We start from the raw sequence: 23124 nt of genomic DNA, 5'->3' as shown, positions 1-23124 counted from the left end.
TAGCCCTCTGTCTAGACCAGGGGTGGGCAAACTTTTTGACTCGAGGCCCACAGTGGGTTCTTAAACTGGACCGGAGGGCCAGAACAAAAGCATGGATGGAGTGTTTGTGTGAACTAATATAAATTCAAAGTAAAGGAGCGGAGGGGAGAGCAAGAGAACCGGATAGAACAGCCGGATCTGGCCCGCGGGCCGTAGTTTGCCCAAGGCTGGTCTAGACCTAAACTGACACGAGCTATTTAGTCTTTACCACACTTTGTTGCCTATTTACCATTTGACTGCAGAAATATGCTGTATTGTAAGTGCTAACCCCAAATCCTGATGAGAGCATTACAAAATAGACAGGGTTTATGCTGCACCACCCTTCTAAAAGCTGAAATCTCTGAATACCACAAACACCTGGCCCAAGGTTCCAGAATAAGAATCTGCAGACGTACCATTATTTTCAGGAACGCAAGTGTCATTTCGTTTAGTCACAACCATGAGACCACACATCAAATTGGAGGGGGTCATAGGTCTCAGAACAGCAGTACGGAAGAGTCCTTAAACTACTTAACCCGAAGTCCTAACAAATGCTTTAAAGCCTCAGTACTTTTAACTCTAAGTAATTCCTCGTCACCAGAATGACAAGCCAGTTTGAGTTTAAGGGAAATCTATGCACAAACTTATAGGATGCTGAACTGACATGTTTGAAAAAGTACTTACAAGTTGGGGCTGGGGGGAGGGGGAGCCCCAGCAGGTTTCTTTTTAACTATTTTTAATGAATCTTGTTTTAATACTGTGTTACCATTTCCCTAAGAGAGCACTAACAAGTGTTACATGCCCAACTTCCTCGTACCCAGAAGTAGCTTTGGCTGTGCCTGGTCTTGGGGCAGACTGTGAGCGCCTGCAGGCCAGCCCCCTCCAGGGCCTGCACAATGGTTGCGTGCCACACGCTTCCAAGGAGTATGTGAAGAATAAAGGAATACACCTCAGGCCGAGTGTTAGGGATCTCCAGGTTCACATAAGCAAACTGAAGAAAAGAGCACAGTCTGCTCAAGATTTTAAGTTTGTCAGTGACAGAGAAGTGTGTAGCTTTTAGCTTCTACCTGGCAAGGCATTTTTAGTACGAAAGGAATCACAGGCAATAGGAAATCTCATGATTGTGGGATTCAAAAGACAACTTTTAAATAACCACTCATTAAACAACTAGTTTATGAGCCCCTATTAAGTAGTAAGTGCTGGGGTTATACCAGCGAACAAAACCCTGCTCTGGTGGACTCACTAGTGGAGGAACACAGACAAATCCACAAAAAAGGTCACAGGGTGGTGAGGGCTATGCTGAAAACTGAAGCAGAGTAACAGCAAAGGGAGGGTGGGGTCCCTTTTACACGCAGGTTGCTCAGGGAGGCTGCTCTGACAAAGTAGCATTCAACAAATGGGGAGGAAGGCGAGGCATTGGCCCAGGCAGGTATTGGGGGGTGGGGGAGAACTTTCCGGAAGACACAGAAGTGCAAAGACCCAGAGGCAGGCCTGGGCGCCCGGCTGTGCCCAACAGCAGCAGTGTGGTCAGCCTGGAGGGGGCCAGGGCCCATATGCAGTGCTGAGATGGCAGAGGGGCTATAGGGTGGGAGGTGGGGATGCAGTTTGGGGGTGGCTAAGGTCTGGCAATTGGGAAACAATTGTAACTGTCCAGAGATTTTGGGCCAGGGATTACTGAACCACTGTATGGGCCCTGCAGCCCTTCGTATTTCCCATCTCTCTGTCAAGTCATAAGACTCACCTGCTTCCACTAGATGCCCCGCCCCCCTAACCTCTACCCCCCCCCCCCCCCCCCCCCCGCCGCCGGCCTGGGCTATGCCTTACTTGCTCTAATAAAGTCTTCACCGGGAGAAAACGCCTTCCCGTTCCCAGCACGCTGCACGCATCCCGGAGGGGTCCCGCACCCCGGCTGCGGGCCTGGGTCAGGGCCCAGGGCCACCGGGAAAGGCGGGGTCAGGGGTCAGGGCCCAGGGCTGCTCACCACCCGGGCTGGGGACGCGGGCTGCGCGCGCCTGGGCACCTCCCGCGCTCTGAGCCCTTCGCCGCACCTGGGCGCCCCCCGCATCTGCCGCTCCCGCGCTCCGGGGCCGCTCGCCGCGCCTGGGCGCCCCCCGCATCTGCCGCTCTCCCGCTCCGAGCCCTTCGCCGCACCTGGGCGCCCCCCGCGCCGTCCGCCCCGCGCGTACCACCCTGCTCACCTGGCGCCGCCGCTCTCCGCGAAGCCCCGCCACGTCTGGGCAGCTTCCTCTCAGTTTCGTTTTCCCGCCGACTCCGCCTCCCGCCCGCCCTCTCCCGCACAGGTCATCTGTGGCTGCGGGAGCGCGGGAAACGCGCCTCGGACTTGAGTCCACGTGGAAGGCCCCGCGGAGCGGCCCGCGCTCACCCGCCACTTTTGCGCCTGGGCGTGTCCAGGCCCTGGCGGCCCCACCCGGCTCCCGTCTAGGTCAGAATCCGCGGGAGGTAGGCAGCTCGCCGAGGTCTCAGGGCGCCCAGGGTTGGACCATCTCCTTTCCTCTTCCAAGGGTGGGCTGAGGCTGAGGGTGAGGGTGAGGGTGGGGGGGGGGGGGGATATTATCGGCTCCATTTACAGAAGAAACAGTGAATTGCCTCGCCCAGAGTCCTGAGGCTGGTAAGTGGCAAAGACTGCATTCAATCCAAGAACAGGCCCCTACACCAAAGCACTCCTTCCCCTTTCCACACTGTGGTCTCGTCATTACATTTACAAGGCCATTTACGAGAGGAAGAGGCCTGGGGGTATAATCTTATGTTTGCACCCGTCCATCAGTTCATTCAACAGATGCTTCATGCCAGCCGCTGTACCCAGCACCAGCACCAGCCAGTTCAGCAGTTAGGGGAGCCACCTGCTCCCCGGGACCTCAGGGAGTTCACTATCCTTACCAGTAATCCTCAATTTATAAGAACTCCTACTCACCTAATGGACTATGACACACTCCTAGAGTGACACTAAGGCAGCCGTGGGCAAACTACGGCCTGTGGGCCCGGTCCGGCCTGTTCGGCTGTTCTTTCCGGCCCGTGGAGCCGAAAGAGCGGAGGGTTCTCTTGCTCTCCCATCCGCTCCTTCACCAGCAGCAGTGTTAACATGGCAACGTCCGGAAACAGGGCTGCAGCTCCTTCTTCTGAGTGGGCAGATTTATATCCGCCCCTTCAGTAGAAGGAACAACCTCTCAATCTTCCAGAGGCTCCTTGTAATGCCCGTGGACGCGTCCCCCGACATCACCCTGGGAATGCGTAGACACGTTATCGTGGTGATGTAGGGAGACACGCCCCTGGAGAGCACAGTATCAGCATTAGCTAAAAAGGAGACCAACAACACTGTTACCACTGAAGTTGATGTTTTAAAGACCAAAAACCTTTCAACCCAGTCTACATTGCCATCTACATCTACGTCCAGGGCATAATTTGGAAGTTGCACTAAAGAAAATGTTTAATTTACTATTTACACATTTTGTTCTTTTCTATTTGTTTTAGTTTTAAATTATTTTATTATATTTAAGTTTAATTTGAAAGGCTTTTGTACCTTTCCTTTGTTAGGCAATTTTATTTTGCCTTTGCCATCTTCAATATTAGGTATGTTATTGTGCTATGATTCCTCCATTTTTTGAAGTTTCAAATTATAATAATTAGTGTTTACATTCTTCTTGTTAAAATGTTTGAAATGAATAAAACTATTGAAATAAAAAAAAAAAGACCGTACCCTTTTATGTAATTTTGTTTACTTTGAATTTATATTAGTTCACACAAACACTCCATCCATGCTTTTGTTCCGGCCCTCCGGTCCAGTTTAAGAACCCATTGTGGCCCTCGAGTCAAAACGTTTGCCCACCCCTGCACTAAGGCCTGGCGATTGGGAAACAATTGTAGCTGTCCATTGACACGCGATTGAAGAATGCTGAGGACTTACCCCACAACAATAGGGCAAGGTGGGTGCCATTACTATGGCCATTTAACAGATGAGAAAACTGAGGTTTGAGACCGAAGTTAAGTAACCACAGCGGGTAAGCAAGGGAGCTAGAATTAGAATCAGGAGTCTCCCATCAACATCTTAGCTAGGGGAAAGGAGAGAAGTGGTCCCAAGATGGACCTCAAGTGCACATTAAATATTGGGCATTGGCTCCAGGAGTCCTTTCCACTTCTCTTCTACATCCCCCCTTATTACAGGGTTTCAATGGCTATAAACTTATATTTTCCCGGTAGCTCTGGGCACAGGGTTCAAACATACTGTGTTCCCTTGTGAATGTTCATCACAGGCGCCCACTCCTGAGGAGGCTTTTGAGAAGCAGGTGGGCAAGTAGACTTCTGTAGATGTCAGCCAGCTCCCCCCAAGTGCTTGTTCAGAATGAATGAAGAGGATGTGGCAGCAGGAATGGGTGATTCTGCCAGCACCATCATTGCTGGACATTCTGAATGCCTTGTTCACCATCATGGTATCTCACTAAGGAACCCCTTTTACAGAATAAGAAGTGAGGCAGTACACTGACTACCATAGGATTCAATGGTTTTATTATGAACCTCGTTGCCCAAAAGCTGGCCTTATCGGACAGTGGGCTGGAGCAGTGAAGACTCAGTTACAGCCCCAGGTAGGAGACAACACTCAGCAAGCTGCGTGTCCTGTCCTTCAAGTGCAGTTTATGCTCCAAACCAAGCTGCATGAAACCAGGAAACAGTAGAAGGGAAACTGAAAGTGTCCCCCATGGTAAGCCTTACCACACATTTTCAAAGTCAGTGCTTCCTGCTCCTATGACATCATCGGCTCTGTTCCCACTGGAGGACGTGTCATTCCTCAAACAGGAACTTGAAACTGCATCTGGTTATTGCAGGTTCATGATGCCATCAAGTCATCAAGAAAATAAGGGAAGTCTGACCAGTTTGGCTCAGTGGACAGAGCGTCGGCCTGAGGATTGAAGAGTCCTGGGTTCTAATAGTTTGGGGTGTTTTTTTTCATGGAGTCTTTTGGAAAAAAAAAATTTTTAATATATATATTTTTTTATTTCAGAGAGGAAGGGAGAGGGAGAGACAGAAACATCAATGATGAGAGAGAATCATTGACTGGCTGCCTCCTGCACGTTCCCCACTAGGGACCGAGCCCACAACCTGGACATGTGCCCTGACGGGGAATTGAACTGTGACTTCCTGATTTATAGAGCGAAACTCAACCATTGAGCTAAGCTGGCGGGGCTTTTGGTGGAGTTTTTAGGGTTTTCTATACATAAGATCATGTTATCTGCAAACTTCTTCCTTTCTGATTTGGATGCCTTTGATTTCTATTTCTTGTGTAATTGCTCTGGCTAGGACTTCCAGTACTATGTTGAGTAAAAGCATCAAGAGTAGACACCCTTGTCTTTTTCCTGATGCTAGAAGAAAACCTCTTCCTTTTTGTTAAGTAAGATGTTAGCTGTGGGCTTGACATATATGATTTTTATTATATTGAGGTACATTCCTTTATACAAACTATTTAGAGTTTTATCATGAATGTTGAATTTTGTCAAAGGCTCTTTTACATCTATTGAGATTATCATATGTTTCTTTTATCCTCACCTGAGGATATGTTATTATTTACTTTATTTTATTTTATTTGGTGGGGGGGGGGGCACTACCCTGGGCAGGGCATCTTCATTCAGGGACGCGCATGAAATGGTAAGGGCCAGACCCCACCCCACCCCCACCCCCTCCAGGCCTAGCACCGTAGGGTGGGATAGAAGGACAGGAGGTGAGGGGCGGGAGGAGCGGGGAGAAGTGTGCAAAGAGGGGGCCTGGAGGGGTGGGGGGTCCCAGAGGGACTTAAGCAGCAGGAGACCCCCGCGCGTGGGCGTCAGACCCATCGGCTCCCCCCCGCCAAGGTCAGTCCAGAGGTGGTCCCCCCCCCCCCGGGGGGCCAGGCTGGCCTTTGTGTCCTGAGGCTCGGCGCCCCGTGGGGCACTGCCCTCCTCCTCCTTCGGGCGGGCACCGAGCCAGGGCGGGCAGCAGTCTGCAGGGCAGATGGCAGGGCCCCGGGAGGGGTTTCGGTGCCAGGTCTCCCCCGTGATCCATGAGTCGGGCCTGTGGCTAGCGGGCTCCGCGCCGGAGACGTCCTGAGCGTCGCAGTGTCCAGGGGCTGAATCTTCATCCTCAGCCCCGCGTGGCCTCTGCCCTCCTCCCGGGCCGGCCACCTGACCCTTCAGCTGAAATGCTTCCTGCACGTGACCGTGACGCGGACTGGCCCGCGCGCTGAAGGGGTCCGGACGCCCATGTGACCCCGGCGGCACCGCGTTGGTGGAAGGCGGGGGAGGTACCACGGCGCGCCCGGCGGTTTAGGACACGAGGGTTCCGGTGCCCAGGCTCTGCCGGGCGCGCACCGTCTGGATGGCCTGCTGGTTCTTGAACTTGACCAGGCCCAGGGTGATCTGGGCGTTCCAGCCGGGGTCCTCCAGGGGGCAGCGGAAGTCGATCTCGCCGCCGCCCTCGGTCACCAGCGTGAAGTAGATGTGGCGCCCCGTGCTCTCCACGCACTCCACCGCCTTGATGCTCGCGAAGCTGAGCTCCTTGGGCCGGCCGCCCGCGCCTTGGGCTCGAAGAGCTGCAGCCCGCGTTCGGTGAGCACGCAGCGCTTCCGCTTCCACAGCTGCAGGAGGCCGCCGCTGCACAACTCCAGCACGCCCTCCTCCAGCACCGCCTCCGCCGCCGTCATGGGCCCGGGAGCGGGAGCGCCGCTGGGAACCGGGAACGCCGGCCGCGCGCGCGCGCACCCTGCGCCCGCTGCGCCCCCGACCGCTGGTGCGCGCGCCCCGCAGCCCCGAGGACGCCGCTGCCTGGCGCGCGCGCTGGTCACCCCGTGCCCGCTTCAGCCTCTGTCCCGTGCGCCGGGCTTCGCGGCCGACAGCTCGCTGGCTCGCCCCGGCTCCGTCTGTTTTTATTTACTTTGAAAGGAGAGAGAGCCCTAACCGTATTGGCTCAGTGGATAGAGCGTTGGCCTGCGGACTCAAAGGTCCCAGGTTTGATTCCAGTCAAGGGCATGTACCTTGGTTGCAGGCACATCCCCACTAGGGGGTGTGCAGGAGGCAGCTGTTCGATGTTCCTCTCTCATCGATGTTTCTAACTCTCTATCCCTCTCCCTTCCTCTCTGTAAAAAATCAATAAAGTATATTTGAAAAAAAAAAGAATACTTAGAGTTCAAGAGAAATTGAACATAATTTAAAAATAAAATAAAAATAAATAAAAGGAGAGAGAGAGAGAAAGAGGGAGGCAGACAGACATTGATCAGTTGCTTCCCATACATGCCCCTACTGGGGATCAAACCCAAAATCTTCTGGTGTATAGGACAGCGCTCCAACCAACTGAGTCCCCAGCCAGGGCTCATATGGTTTTTATCCTTCATTTTGTTACCATGGTGTATCACACTTATTCATTTGCATATGTTGAGCCATCCTTGCATCCCTTAAATCAGTGGTGGGCAAACTGCAGCTCGTGAGCCACATGCGGCTCTTTGGCCCCTTGTGTTTTTAGCAAAGGCCAGCTTAGGAGTATCCTAATTAAGTTAATAACAATGTACCTACCTATATAGTTTAAGTTTAAAAAATTTGGCTCTCAAAAGAAATTTCAATCGTTGTACTGTTGATATTTGGCTCTGTTGACTAATGAGTTTGCCGACTACTGCCTTAAATGAAACCCACTTGATTGTGGTGCATGATCCTTTCAATGTATTGTTGAATTCGGTTTGCTAATATTTCATTGAGGATTTTGCATCTATGTTCATCAGGGATCCTTTTCTTTTCTTGTAGAGTCCTGTCTGGCTTTGGTATCAGGGTAATGTTGGCCTCATAAAATTAGTTTGGAAGAGTTCTCTCTTCTTTGGAAAGATTTTGAGAAGGATTAGTGTTAATGTTTTAAGTGTTTGGCGGAATTCATGAGTAAAGCCACCTGGTCCTGGACTTTTTGTTGTTGGGAGGTTTTTGATTACTGATTCAGTGTCTTTACTAGTAATTGGTCTGTTTAGATTTCCTTTTTCTTCTTCATTCAGTATTGGTAGGTTGTATGTTTCTAGGAATTTTTTCATTTCTCCTAGGTTCTCTAATTTGTTGTATAATTGTTCTTAATTTATTATGATGCTTAGTATTTCTTTGTTATCAGTTCTAATGTCTCCTCTTTGATTTTTTTTTTTTTGGGGGGGGGGAGCCTCTCAGTTTAGGCTGTAAATTTCTCCCTATTTACAAACCATACCACCATAAAGATTTTCCTTCTGTCTGTTTGCAAATGTGGGAGTTTCTCCAGGATTTATGCCCAAGTACATAATTGCTGGATTGTAAGATATATGGTCATATAAATTTACCAAATTGCTTTCCAGAATGTAAAAGGGTATACTTCTGTTCCTCCTCTCCCATCTTTTGTGCCATTGCTGTCATACATTTTCCCCTCATACATCTATTATAAACTACAAAGTACATTATTACTACTTTTGCTTTGAATAGACAGTTACCTTTTAAAGAGGTTTTACAATGAGGAAAATAGCTCTTATATATACTCACATATGCACCATTTCTGGTGATCTTCATTCCTCTGTGTAGATTAAAAATTCCATCTGGTATCGTGTTCCTTTTACCTATACCACTTTGTCGAATATTCCTTGTAGTGCACATATGTTAGGGACTATTTCTCCCAGTTTTTAATATATAAAAGGTCTTTATTTTATCTTTGTGTTAGATACATTTTAAAAAAATATTTTTTATTGATTTTCAGAGAGGAAGGGAGAAGGAGAGAGAGAGAGAGAGAGATAGACACATCAATGAGAGAGACACATTGATTGGCTGTCTTCTGCGCGCCAGAGGATCGAGCCCACAACACAGGCATGTGCCGTGACCGGGAATCAAACCTCTTGGTACGTGGGACAATGCTTAATCTACTAAGCCACACCAGCCGGGCATTTTAGGTACATTTATTTAATATCCCTCTTTTAGCTAAGTGGCCTTTTCTCAAAAAGTGGACAAACTTAAGTTTTTGTTGAAAAGCTTCAGGTGTTACTATTATTGTTAACTTTGTGTTATTTATCTCTACATAGTATTTATAATTATTTTATTATTGGGTCAATTTGCTATTTAATTATTTAAATTCAGTTATTATTAAGGAAAATAAAACACCCAGGCCTGATGAACGGACCGGAGTCAAGCTTGGCAATATGACTCATACTTCAGCTTTGCTCCTAGGACAGTGCCTGCTAAGCACTCTTGGAATTTTTCATCCATTTCCTGGTTCTGAGTTGCATTGAACAGATTTTTCCAATCACCAACTTCACCTACAGCACACACAAAAAAAACAGTAGGCCCAGACACCTGTTAGAATATTTTTTAGTTTACCATTTTTCATTGTAGTGTTTCGCTTTAAAATGTTGTTATATGACCATATACCTTATAATCCAGCAATTATACACCTAGGCATAAATCCTGGAGAAAATGGACACATGGAAAAAGTTAGACAGTCTTAAAAACAAATGTAGCCCTAGCTGGTTTGGTTCAGTGGATAGAATGTCAGCCTGCAGACTGGAGGGTCTCAGGTTCAATTCCAGTCAAGGGCACATGCTCAGGTTGCAGGCTCAATACCTAGTAGGGGGCGTGCAGGAGGCAGCTGATCAATGACTCTCTCTCATTATTGATGTTTTTATCACTCTCCCTCTCCTTCACCCTTCCTCTATGAAATCAATCAATACACACACACACACACACACACACACACACACACACACATATATATATACACACATATACTAGAGGTATGGTGCACGAAATTCATGCACTGAGGTGGGGGGCCTGCCTGGCCTGCACCCTCTCGAAGTCCGGGACCCCTTGCTCCTTACCGCTTGGCTCCTGCTCCTTAGTGCTGCTGCGGAGGCGGGAGAGGCTCCTGACACCACTGCTGCACTTGCCAGCTGTGAGCCCTGCTTTTGGCTGAGCGGCCCTCCCCCTGTGGGAGTGCACTAACCACCAGGGGGCAGCTCTTGTGTTGAGCGTCTGCCCCCTGGTGGTCAGTGCGCACCATAGCGACCAGTTGTTCTGGTCGTTCCACCATAACGGTCGCTTAGGCTTTTATTTATATAGATTTTTAAAAAACAAATGTAATTCCTCTTGTAAAATTAACAGTATCCATTGGGACTTCTCCTTCTGTGGTATGGTAGGTGACATGCTTTTTTTTTAATCCTCACCTGAGGGTATTTTTTCCATTGCTTTTAGATAGAGTGGAAGTGGGGAGGAGAGGGGTAGAGGGGGAGAAGGGGTGGGAGGAGTTGGGGGAGTAGGAGAGAGAGAGAAACATCGATGTAAGAGAGACATCTCGGTTGGTTGTCTCCTGCAGGCCCCCCAACTAGAGCCTGGAATGAACCTGCAACTCAGGTATGTGCCCTTGATTGGAAATCAAACCTGAAACCCTTCCCTGGGTGGCCGACACTTTAACCACACGGCACACTGGCCAGGGCCGTGACTTGCTTTCTTGCTATCACTAAGCGGAACCTTGGTCTCAGTGACCTCTCATCTCCATCTCTCTCCCAACACTCAGAACCTAACATTCTACTTTCTCAAGAGCCAGTTTTTCCTCTCTAAAGTATTACATTTTATTGATTTTTTACAGAGAGGAACAGAGAGTTAGAAACATTGATGAAAGAGAAACATCGATCAGCTGCCTCCTGCACACCCCCCACTGGGGATATGCCTGCAACCAAGGTACATACCTTTGACCGGAATCAAACCTGGGACCCTTGAGTCCGCAGGCTGACGCTCTATCCACTGAGCCAAACCGGTTAGGGCTCTAAAGTATTTTAAATAGCTTAAATATCCTTGAGAAGTTAACGTTTTACAGCAAGTTTTGGTTAAGACCTCAGATACTGAAAATTTTGCAAAAGGCGATTATTTGCCTGGGATTAGGATATGTTTTTCTTATTTGCTTTTAAAAGTAAAGGAAATTGCCCTGACCATTTTGGTTCAACTGTTTGATCATCAGCAGTTTGATTCCTGCAGGAGACAGCCAATCAATGTTTCTCTCCCTCTCCCTTCCTCTCTCCCTAAAAATCAGTAACAATAAGCAATATATATATATATATATATATATATATATATATATATATATTAGTAAAGGAAGTTACTTTTCCTTTTAGAATCTTTTGATAATATGGGTTGAAGTTATAAGTTCTTTGTTGCATAAGCCATTGAAATTTGTGTTCATAAAGAGTGTTTAACGACGTGAGGAAGTGCTTAGATATATGAAGGGAATAAAATAAAACACAAAACTGTTTACAGATGTCATCGACTATATAAAACATCACAGAATAAAGCTGGGAGAAATATGCCAAAACATTAAACCTTCCCGGTGAGAGAAATAGGGATAACTTTTAATGCTTTTTCACATATTTCAGTGCTTTCCGAATTTTCAACAGAAATATTACTAAAAATCTTGGTATTAGGTTATTTATTTTAGGATTTTTCTATTTTGAGTGGTATTTGATTAACAATGTATGGAAAGGTTACATTTCCCCCCTCCTTAAAGCTAATAAGACTGAGCATAAAAATCAGGGCTACAGTCAGGAATCAAACCGAAATCAGTTTTACAATCAATGTTCCATTCACAGGGGATTTTAAAAATAGGCCTTCACTTGAGAAAGTGTAGTTGAGTTAAGCAGACCTAAGTTCAAATCCTGACTCCATCATTTATCAGCTTTGTAACAATGACAAATTACTATCTCTGCACATGGTGCCCACATTGTAAAATTAAGGATGATTTTTTTTTTTTTGCTATGAAATTTAAGCCCAGCAAGGGTCTAACACATGATGGATGCCCAATAATTAATAGCTGTTGTGGTTATATGGGCTGCCTCTAAATTACATTATACTTGCAATACATAGGCAATAAAATAAAACTGGCAATCCCTAAGCTATACTATCGTAAATTTCCATAAGCAATTAGAATACTATCATGAAATTTAGTAAAATCATCAGTGCCAGAGACAGTGACTTGCCTATCCAATACTCATTTTCTTCTTCCTTATTAACAAAACCCTCATTTTAATTGGGTAATTGTGTGCCCACCTGAAAAAAAAATCACATTTCCCAGCCAACAAGCACAGTGAGAGGTGGCCAGCAAGTAAGTATAAGAAGTCACAGAGTGAGGCTTGAAAGGGGTCTCACTGAACTAACACACGTGATTCTGTCTCTTGCCTTTTCCTTTGTATTTTAATAAAATAATCCTTTAATTTTAATGTAATGGTGGAGCTCTAGTTACCCCCTTGTCATCACACAAGGTGACGAGCAGAAAGGTGGAAGGAACTCAGTACTCTACGAGAAACGGCGAAGCTGCCGGTTCCAGCTCTGAACTATGTCCAGCCTTCTTGTTGACGGGAGAAAAAGAAAAACCTGTCTCATTTAAGAGCAAGTTACATGGATCACCCGTTACATACAAACGGACAGATGTCCTAGAGACCAGTGCCACCTTACCTTTGCGGAACAGGAACGGGCCAACAGCCCCGTGCGTGTGCTGGGCCTTTGCTCGCATTGCCTGGAAGGTACACTGAGCAGAGATGGTTTGAATCTGCTCCCCATGGAGAGAGAATCCAAGGAACTCTGCGATTTGTTTTATTCCAGCGGCCAGATTCTAAAAACAAAAATTTAAAGGCTAACTTTCTTTCATGGGAATTGTGCTGTGAGCAAAGACAGGTTTCTGGATTTATTAAGCCTGTTAAACTCATCTGTCTTATCTCTCTACGTAGATTTAATTTGATACCTCTGTATAAATAGTCAAGATATCCTTAGAAGATATTCTGTATTGGTTTTACTTTATGGTTTTAATTTAGAATTCTTATTCAACTATTTCGGATATAAATAATAATAGTAAGTATTAATTAATACGTTAGAATTTTATCTAAGATGATAGTCTTTTTTATTATTATTATTGTTGTTGTTAATCCTCACCCAAGGATATTTTTACATTGATTTTTAGGGAGCATGGAAAAAAAGAGGGAAATACAGAAACATCAATGTGAGAGAAACACATGGATTGGCTGCCTCCTGCACATGTCCATCCAGGGCTCTGGCCAGGGAGGAGCCTGCAACCGAGGTACATGCCCTTGACCGGAATGGAACCTGGGGCCCTTCAGTCCGCAGGCCGATGCTCTATCCACTGAGCCAGCCTGGCCAGGGCGGATTCTTCCCTTCGTGTACACCTGGAAGTAAACCACTTCTCATCCCCTCCACTGCTTCTTCTGGCCTGAGCCACCCCCTTGGCTGCGCTCCTTCCTACAGAAGCCTCCTCCTAGTTTTCCCTGTACTCTGCTCCTCCCCAGTCTGCTCTCACACACCAGCCAGAACGATCCTATTGAAAACACGTCAACTGCTATCGCATGTCGGCTGGAATCCTACCATGGCTTTCTATTTCACTCAGAGTGAACGCCAAAGTAATTTCAATGAACTGCCACGCCATTCCTCACCCTCCACACCACAGGGGTGGTGTTCTCACTGGTTAGTGCCCCCTTGTTCACCTCTACTGACCCAGGCACATCTGCCTGCTTCCTGTCCCTGCAGCATACAGGAGCTCCTACCTCAGGGCCTTTGCTTCAGTCGATTCTCTGCCTGGGAAGCTCTGACCCCAGTTACCCATGTGGCTCACTCTTCACTTCCTTCAGATCTTTGCTTAAATCCCATCCTCTCCATGAGGTTTCCCCTGACCATCCTATTTTACACTGGGGTTTGTCTAGCATCCCGGTCCCCTATTCTCAGGCATTTCCAGTTTTTTCTTAGTCAGCTATGCCATTTCCTTTTTCTCACATATTATACACATTTTTATTTTTATTGTTTATTATGTATCATTCTGTCTTCTTGCCTTCACCAGGGAGAATGTGAGCTGCTCCAGGGCAGTGAACTTTGGTCTGCGCACTGATGTATCCCAAGGGCCTAGAACAATGCTGAGCACTCACTCACTAAGTGTTGTGAATAAACAATTAAAAACTACATGGAAAACGTAAATTCAAAGTCGAATGCATGTTCAATTAAATCTCAGTTAAGACCTACCTATTGTTTTTCTCATTCCTAATTTGGACCATCTGTCATAAAAGGAAAATAAAGCAGCAACTGTTAGTTATAAATTGCTAAGCATTATTTTATTTATATTAAATAGTCAACCTAAGCACTTATGCGTTGTTCGTTTGTTCTCCCTAACAGTGTACACATATCTGAATATTCTTCTTTCTTTTTCATTGAATACAATATGTGTTCATACATCCAGACATTATAAGTAACTGTTCCATGTTGTAGTTGATAATAAATCTTGCTATAGAATATAAATAATCTCACCTCTTTCAGGTCCTCATATAATATGAACTTAACATTTTCATTATCAAGATGTTGGTTCCAATTAATTGCAAAATCAAAATAGCTTCCCCAAGAAACTAAAAACACAAGAAAAAAATCTTAAGGAATTTAAAATAGCGGAGGTTAAAATATAAACTATCTCTATTTGAATGAGCTCAAACAAGATGTTTATAAGTTATTATAAATCCCTGCTCCAAAAGAACTGGCACAGCCAGTCTTATTAGATATTTGTTCATTTTATCTTCATAAATAACAACACAACTAAGCAAGTTGTAAAATAGTTTGATAAAAACTGCAAGACATTCATGAATATTTAGGTGAATAAAATAATTCAGAAATAGTGATTGATGCATGAAAAGTGACAGAGATAATGCCAGAAAGAAATGATGAGACAGATATTATCTAGGTCAGTATTGTCCAAAATTTAAATTACACCTGTAATTTAAATTTTTCTAGTAGCCACATTAAGAAAAACAAAAAGAAATAGGTGGAATTAATTTTAACATTTTATTTTATTTAACCCAGTATACACCAAAATAGTATTACTTCATCATGTAATTGGACATAAACATTATTAATGAAACATTACATACTATTTTTTGTATTTTAAGTCTTAGAAGCCAGAATACTAAATTTTTATCCAAATCACTTGATGTGTGTTTAGACTTCATAAAATGTACAGTTGGAAAACAGAGCCACTACTAAAAGAAGGCATTAATTAATCTGCTACTTAATGGCTGTGTGACCTTTCTATGCCTCTATTTCTTTCTTCATTGAATGGGGATAATAATGGTATTATCCATATAGGGGTCTGATGAGAATTAGAGTTAAATAACGTGCGTTAATGATAGCATGTAGTGCCTGGCAAGTAGTCACTGCTAAGTAAGTGGTAGCTATTTTATCCAATATTAATCACTAATACTAGTATATAATAAGAAGTGGTGAATCCTAACCCAGGCCTTCTCATTCCAAGTCCTACACATTGAGCTGCCTCCATTAAGGTGAATTTTTTTTTAATATATTTTATTGATTTTTTACAGAGAGGAAGGAAGAGGGATAGATAGTCAGAAACATCGATCAGCTGCCTCCTGCACACCTCCCACTGGGGATGTGCCCGCAACCAAGGTACGTGCCCTTGACCGGAATCGAACCTGGGACCTTTCAGTCCGCAGGCTGACGCTCTATCCACTGAGCCAAACCGGTTTTGGCCATTAAGGTGAATTTTTAAGTTCACAAGGCAGAAACTCCATCCAAGTTACTGCCACCATGTCTCATCATTGTCCATCAAATAACTAGGCCAAAAGGATGGCTAGGGCAACGAAGATTCCCTCAGATAGATTTCTCATGGTTGAATGCTCTCTTGTATTATTAATAGGGTAATGTTTCAGACTTGCCTTCACTGCCACTGTCCAGTCTTAGTGAGTGGTTGCCAGACAAACCAAAGATTTCTTAATGGTGCTTCATAAGCATCTCCTGTGCACTTTCTATTTCTCCGACATCCCAATCCCAATGTTCAATCTTTACCAAGGAGCCAGTGCCGTACCGTGTCCATGCCTGTGGGATGGCTCGGCATTGCTCTGCTGATCACCTTTAAAAGCGATCTCAGAGGGACCTGGCCATGCTGTCTCCTCTAGGCTCACCTGCCATTAGTTCTTCCTTCTACACTGTGAAATCTCAACAGAGCCACTACCAAAAGAAGGCATGAGTTATCTGTGGGAGCAGAGTCACTGCCACTTACAAGCAGTAGGACCAGTGGCAAGTGATTTAACTTCTGATTAGTTTCCTCATTCGTGCAATGGGACCGATACTGCCTTACTTATAGGTTGTTATGGTCTGAGATGAAATCGTGGAATTATAACATCTAGTGTAATACCTGGAGCATTAGTAGACACGTCCACAATTATAGTTATCAATAACCAGAGTAAAACATCAACATGGTCTAATAAAAAATTCATTTCCTGCCCTAGCTGGTTTGGCTCAGTGGATAGAGTGTCGGCCTGCGGACTGAGGGGTCCCGGGTTCGATTCCAGCCAAGGGCACATGCCCGAGTTGTGGGCTCGATCCCCAGTGGGGGGTGTGCAGCTGACCAATGAATTCTCTCTCATCATTGATGTTTCTCTCTCTCCCTCTTCTTTCCTCTCTAAAATTAATAAAGAAATATATTTTTTAAAAAAATTAATTTCCTTTCTGGCAAACAAATGTGTAAGTTGTGGTTACTTGGTGTCATGGCTTTATCTATTTTTGCTTGTTATCATTGTGTTAGACAGAAACTTAAGGGAAAGGAACTAGAAACACTTTTCTACATGTCTCTGTTTTAATCCTCTCTGTCCCATGTCTATATGGCCACTCAACACTCATAGTCAACATATAAATCATCTACATTATTTTTAAGAACAGTGATGTACCATTTCCTATTATCATTGCAGTTCTGATACACAGAACTAGTGTTGCTATAAAATTTCATTTACAAGTTATTTTTGGTTCCTGGATCCGCCTTCATCTCCTTTGTTTCTTTACCCTAAAACACATTTGAATTTTCATATTTATGGGATCATCTGTCAAAGTAAGAAGAATTATTTTACCAACAGTCATACCTTGTCCTCTCATGAATTGTCTGAAGAATTCATCCCAGGAGCCATAGCTTGGAATATCAGGGACATCATTGTGGAAATGGAAAAAAGATACTGCGGTATCTTTAGGATTTCGAAATATCACCAGTATCTAGGGAGACAAAACTAAGTTAATTGATTTAGGTCTATGTTTTGAAGTTTGGAAAAGTGAAAGGGTTGGCAAAATCATGTGTCCCTTCGTATGCTACATACTTTTGTTAATATGTAGATAAAGAATGACGGTAAAAATTTGAGGAATTGGAGGTGACAGATGGGAAAGTCTTGGGAGAGGGGAGAAAAGAAGAAAAAGAACATTGATGTTGTAGGAGAAGATTGTTGCTAATGAGTTTAAACAGTAGAGGCATACATAGAAGATATAAAAAAGGAATAAACAGCAAGCTCACAAGCGCATGAGCTAAGAGGTGAAACCCTTAAGCAAAGTAAATATTAAGGACAATGTTTGGAGTTTGGTGTCAGAAGATGAAAGAATGGCAGGCCCACTCTCCAGGGCCCGAGGTGTGATGGGTGATGTAGATGCAGCAGAACCTCTGACTTCCCATGTTATGCCTATCTTCTCTGATGAGAAACGAATTTGTCCTTTTGAATGAAAAGTGTGAAATAAACATTGTAAAGAGCAAATTAAAACCCAAGAGAACCAAAAGGTTGCAGGAGAATATCTGGCTGCTCTAAGTGAATTTAGTTAGGCTTTCTGGCTTAACGAATTCCATTTTAAGAACTGAGGAAATTGAAGAATACAGTATTGAGCACTGTTAATGGACACCGAGGAATCTGAGATAACATACAAAAGCTCCCGAAGACTAGAAATTGGCAGAAATTGTTCCAGGTTCAGAAAGGAGGCAGGCATGGATTGGCAAGCTGCAGATTTGTGAACCTGACTTCCATTAGGAGGAAGTTTTCTAGAATTGACTAAATGGATGATTTGGGATCACATAGAAGAAGAAGTAAACCACCAGGGGGCATCATGTGTTCTCCAGAACAAGTCCTTGTTGACTAACACCAAGCTTTTCTCGGGCAGTTTCTAAATTAGTAATTGGTTGCTAACTACTTCTTCCACAAAATGGAAGATTGTAAGCTGAAAGCAGAAGCAATTAAGTATACAGAACTCATGTGAAAGGAGGCTAAATAATTAAGGTAAAGATGCCAGGAGGGTTTTTGAGGCATTTCCACTGTCCTGACCAGGCCATCATCGTTTTAATGGGTGATTTAGGTAAAGATATGGAAGCTACATTTATCAGATTTGTAGATGACATGAAACTGAGAGGGAATCAGGATCTCAAAACACCTTGTCAGTCTAAAGCAAGCATGTCAAACTCGCGGCCCATGGGCCACATGCCTCATTTATTTGGCCTATGTTAGCTTTTGAGTTTGACATGCTTGGTCTAAAGAAACACAGGATACAACTGACTAGAGATAAATATGCTGGGGTCTATATATTTCACTTACCCTTGCCCCCAATCCAAATACAGCCGATTTTTGTCACTTGAGGGTGTTATATTTGGGGATTTGGCTAACATTTATTAGTTTCCCTGGCTTGTAGCAGTTTATAATTTTACAAAGCCATAAATCTGAACAGTGAAGGCCAGCTGGCTGTGGACAAATCCCTGGCATCAACCACTTCCCTTGGCTCTTTCTTTTCTTGTCCTTGTATTCTTGTGACAGTGAAACTGTTTCTCTCCAAACCCAAAGGTTTTATGAATCATAATACAAACAGCCACTTACTGGAATTCAAACACCTCTTGATGATTGAAGTAGATGGCCTTTTTTTGGTGTTTGTTTTCTAAATATATTTTTATTGATTTCAGAGAGGAAGAGAGAGCTAGAAACATCAGTGATGAGAGAGAATCATTGATCAGCTGCCTCCTGCACTCCCCCTACTGTGGATCAAGCCCACAACCCGGGCATGTGCCCTTGACCAGAATCGAACCTGGGACCCTTCAGTCCTCAAGCCAATGCTCTATCCATTGAGCCAAACTGGCTAGGGCGGAGTAGATGACCTTTAAGGTATTTTCCAATTCTAAGTTCCTAGGATCCTGTACCCTGGCTACAAGGCACTAATTTTAAGCCTCCACTGCCCTAGTGATTTCTTCCCTCCTCCGTTATTCCCCTCTTTCCTGTTACCATTGCAGTTTCCCTCCTCCCACTTTCTTTGCTATTATTGCCTTATCCTCTCATTCTTATTTGTGGCATTCAAGAATTTGAATCCTTATTTTAATTAATTTTCATCTTTGCTCCTGAGACAGAGAAAAGAGGCACCCAGAAATAAGGAATTGGGGAGAGTCAGGTGAAAACAAAAAGGTTTGGATAAAAACTAATAATTATGAGAATAGATCCATACTGTTTAACAAAACAAGGTTTTTTTTAAACAAAAAAGAGTAGCCAAAACACCTATAGTAATTTATGCATGACATGATGTTTGCTATTACATGTGAAATTCAGAAATAAAATCGTTTCAGGCTTTAGGTAACTAGTGCTCACGAGATAGACCCAAAGGAACACTTTTTTCTTGTCCTCCTAGGTTGTATTCTTTTGTTAAACACTAAATATCCTAGTGGGGTTCTGAAATCTTCTCACTATAAAACGGATTTTGAAATATGTATGTTTTATATCCTAGCTGAAAATTCCTTTGATTTATGCAACTACAACAGATATATCTGAGGAAAGAAACAACAAAAGAAATGCCCAAATCTCGCGTGTCGTTTATTAAAATTCTATGATGAGTAACAAATTCATCATATAGCTCAGAAAGCCAATAGCTATACATTCAAAACTTCAAACTGAAATACCGGTCAGAAAGGACACTCACCTTAGCTTTATTCTTGAAGATGGACCCAGGTAGTTTGTCACAATGGAGATGAGTTGCCAAAATCCTTGGCGATGGAAACTGTTTCATTCTCTTAAAAATATATACAATCAGGTGAAAGCGTGTGTATGTGTGTGCGTGTGCGTGTGTGTGTGTGTTTATGTGTATAGTGAATCACTTCTAAACTTAGTGTCTGATAGTAGTTTTAAGCATCACTATTGCAGTGTCTTCTCTTCCTCCTCCATTTTTTAAATTTTTTTATTGATTTCAGAGAGGAAAGAAGAGGGAGAGAGAGAGAGATAAAAACATCCACGATGAGAGAGAATCATGGATCGGCTGCCTCCTGCAAGTCCCCCACTGGGGATCGAGCCTACAACCCGGGCATGTGCCCTTGACCGGAATCGAACCCGGACCTTTCAGTTCGCAGGCCGATGATCTATCCACTGAGCCAAACTGGCTAGGGCCTCCATTTTTTTTTTTACATGTTTATTTCCTTTGTGCGAATGAGGAGTGGAGAATCATAACTGAATAGTTAAAATCTTCCTTTTGAACTTCCTTGTTGGATACTGCGTATCATTTTCTTTAAATTTACCTTTCCCCACAATCATACCAAATATTTTGTTCAAGAATGCTCATAACCAGCAATCCACTCTTCCCCTGAACTCATATCTCTTCTCCATTCAACGGTATGGGTCCAAGTGGTGATTGGGAGTCATAATACTTGATTTACAAAAATTGCACTTTTTAGACTTGGACGTACTTTTAGGTTCATTCACAATAATCCTCTCAGGTAGATATTGTAACCCTCCTTTTAGAGATTAACCACAGGCTTTGAGGTTTTAAGCCCTTTGTGAAGAATCACACAGGTAGTAATTTTCAGATTAAGTTATAGAGTCCTTTTTCCACCATAAAGACATGTGAGAAATGGTAACGTTCCTAAAAGGATTAGAAAAATATCCAAGGGGAATATGGGAGGTAATTCTAACAAAACTAGATAAGCATATAATAATATGTTCATGAAAATGTGATATAACCTAACAGTAAGCAATGTAAAGACTAGATACAGCTACGTCTCATTTAAGAAAATATGTGTATTTTAGAAAAGTGTTCTGTAAAGTGAATATCTTTCATGTGGAGTTCTATGCAAGTTGCATAGAAAAATATTTTTGTTCTTACATATGATGAAATTACAAAAATACAAAAAATGTTTTTAAAATTACCTGGAGGAAAAAATAAATAAACATTTCCGATAAGTTACGGATATTCAAAACCCAAATACCATACAGAGTTAAGACATTTTCCAGAAACCCTGGAGTTACAACCACGTGTCTCACTCACCTTATAGAACATTTTCATGTTAATTCAGATGCTCTTAGAAGATTTCTTTTTTACAGAGGCTTTCCCGCTTTTTTTTTTTTTTTAATAAGCTGGCTATACTTTATAGAAGTTAACAACTCAAATCAGAAAACTTGGGTTCAAATCTTAGCCCTGCCATTTATTACCTCTATGACCTTGGGCAAGTCTCTACAGTGTTATCCTTTGTAACATGGTGATAAGGTTATTCTGTAATAAAATGAGATAATCCCTGACAAGTGCTGGGGATATGGTAAGCACACAATAAGTTGCAATAATTATTAGTATTGTATGTTCTGAACTCAAAACTAAAAGATCCCCCAAACAGAAGAAATCTTTCTTTGATAATTTGCGATAAGTGTAAAGGCTGTTTTATACTAACCTGATATTTTCCTGGGTCCCCACATTCAAGAATTGGAAATTCTGGATATTCATACTTTTTTTTAGAATCAGCAAATATTAATTCACTAATGATGTGAAGAATCCAATTTGAACCTGTAAGAAAAATCAGACAATCAAAGTTCACTAAAGAGGCTTGATATAGTAAAGGCATGTTACTTTAGCATATACATCATAAAAAGTAAAATCAACCACCGTTCCCTGATGTGTACACTTGGTTCTTCTGCGTTTAAAATAACCTGGGGTGTGGCAAGAAACAAAGGTTTGTGGAAAACAGTATTTACTTACATTAATATAAAATTCAACTTTTTCCTCTACATTAATATAAAAATCAACTTATTTCTCAGATTTCTCCTTTCACATGAGACAGTACTTCTTTTCTAACTATAACATGTTCATTATAGAAAAATTGTATGCTGTGGCAATGATTGCTTTTAGCTACCTATGTTATTTTATCTTATATTAATGAATATTTTCAATAGGAGTATATAACTGATTTTATAAAATCCCAGCATCAGTCAAGAGAAAGAAAAATGTTAAATGAGTGAGGTTGGCTTTAATAAACAGAGATAAAATAACAGTTAAAAGAACAAAAGTTGATTGTGTAAAATAAAATAATTTGGGTTCTTAATGTCTTATTGTCCACTGATGAACGACCATTGTAAAACTGTTTTGAGAAATTGGAGGATTGATGCTTGGTCCTGAAAAAACCCATTACAGGGAAATCATTACCTAAATTATGGACGTGGCCATGGTTTTTCTTCAGTCAAAAATCAAGATGGAAAATCTCTACTGCGTTCAGTGCTCCATGGCAACCAGACTTCCCTGCATTCGTGTTTCTGTTCCCGGCCCCTCTGTGCATCTCTCTCCTTCTGCACCCACCAGCCATCACGTTCATTTCACACACCCTTCCTTCCTCAGATACTGTGGTTTCCAAATCTAGCAGTTTTACTTACGGACTTTGCAGCCTGTGCTCTGACCCAGCTTGGCCATCTCCTCACTGGTGTCTGGCTAGCTTCTCCCCACCTTTGCCCTGCACCCTGCCCTACCCACGCACTATGAGGACGTGAACGTGCGCTGTTATTTACCACACTTCGGATAAGATGCTAGCACGATGTCATCGCTTCTGGCTTCAAAGGTGTCCAAGGCTTGGAAGGTTTCTGAGGTGCACATGGTGACGGGGTAAGGAATCCCCTGATGGGTGAAAAACAAGCGAGAAAGTGCAGTTTCTTTAGATTTTTCCAAAGCTTCATCAATGTAGTCAATAAATTTCGACTTATCGGCCATGCTAATGAACCTGTTAATGAACCTGTTCTATAGGGCAGTGATAGCTTTTAATGGAGCTGTTCAGGAGGTGGAATAAATGGCTCCTCCCATTCACATGAGAAGGAAGTCATTTAGTTCTCACCCAACACCCCTCCCCGAGCCTTTTGAATACCCACCTCTGACAAAAGGCAAACCCCAGGTGCAAAACAACTGAGGATCAGAGAGTATTACCCCAAGGGTTGATTATATTACCATTATAGGCAACCCCCACAATGAAGGCAAGAATGGAATCTGTTAATAGACAATAATATATATTAAATATCTA

General features: G+C 43.4%; 2 protein-coding genes and 1 pseudogene across 5 annotated transcripts in view; all 3 read right to left on the bottom strand.

Moving 5' to 3' along the window:
* Window positions 1-2434, bottom strand: part of EIF2AK2 (eukaryotic translation initiation factor 2 alpha kinase 2) — a 38281-nt gene extending 35847 nt beyond the window's left edge. For 2 of the 3 annotated variants that reach the window (XM_080685628.1, XM_080685629.1), the window contains exon 1: window positions 2217-2296. The gene's annotated coding sequence lies outside the window, so the exon portion shown is untranslated. Of the gene's footprint in view, window positions 1-2216 lie in introns of all 3 variants that reach the window. The other variant, XM_080685627.1, reaches the window with a different exon arrangement.
* Window positions 2435-6200: 3766 nt separating this feature from the next.
* LOC308256833 (pleckstrin homology-like domain family A member 3) lies at window positions 6201-6828 on the bottom strand (annotated as a pseudogene). Its single transcript has one exon. The product of its transcript is annotated as a pleckstrin homology-like domain family A member 3 (transcript).
* A 2342-nt stretch (window positions 6829-9170) lies between these two features.
* SULT6B1 (sulfotransferase family 6B member 1) lies at window positions 9171-22820 on the bottom strand (the record flags this gene model as incomplete). Its single annotated transcript, XM_080685202.1, has 7 exons — window positions 9171-9301; window positions 12483-12639; window positions 14334-14428; window positions 16946-17072; window positions 19785-19874; window positions 21517-21629; window positions 22622-22820. 7 exons carry the CDS (start codon window positions 22818-22820, stop codon window positions 9171-9173), a joined length of 912 nt encoding a protein of 303 aa, XP_080541328.1.
* Between the last annotated feature and the right edge of the window lie 304 nt (window positions 22821-23124).

The sequence above is a fragment of the Plecotus auritus genome (genome assembly GCF_963455305.1).
Source record: "Plecotus auritus genome assembly, chromosome: 8".
NCBI lineage: Eukaryota > Metazoa > Chordata > Mammalia > Chiroptera > Vespertilionidae > Plecotus > Plecotus auritus.
The sequence above is the reverse complement of the archived record's forward strand: the minus strand, read 5'-3'. Positions and strand labels throughout refer to the sequence as shown.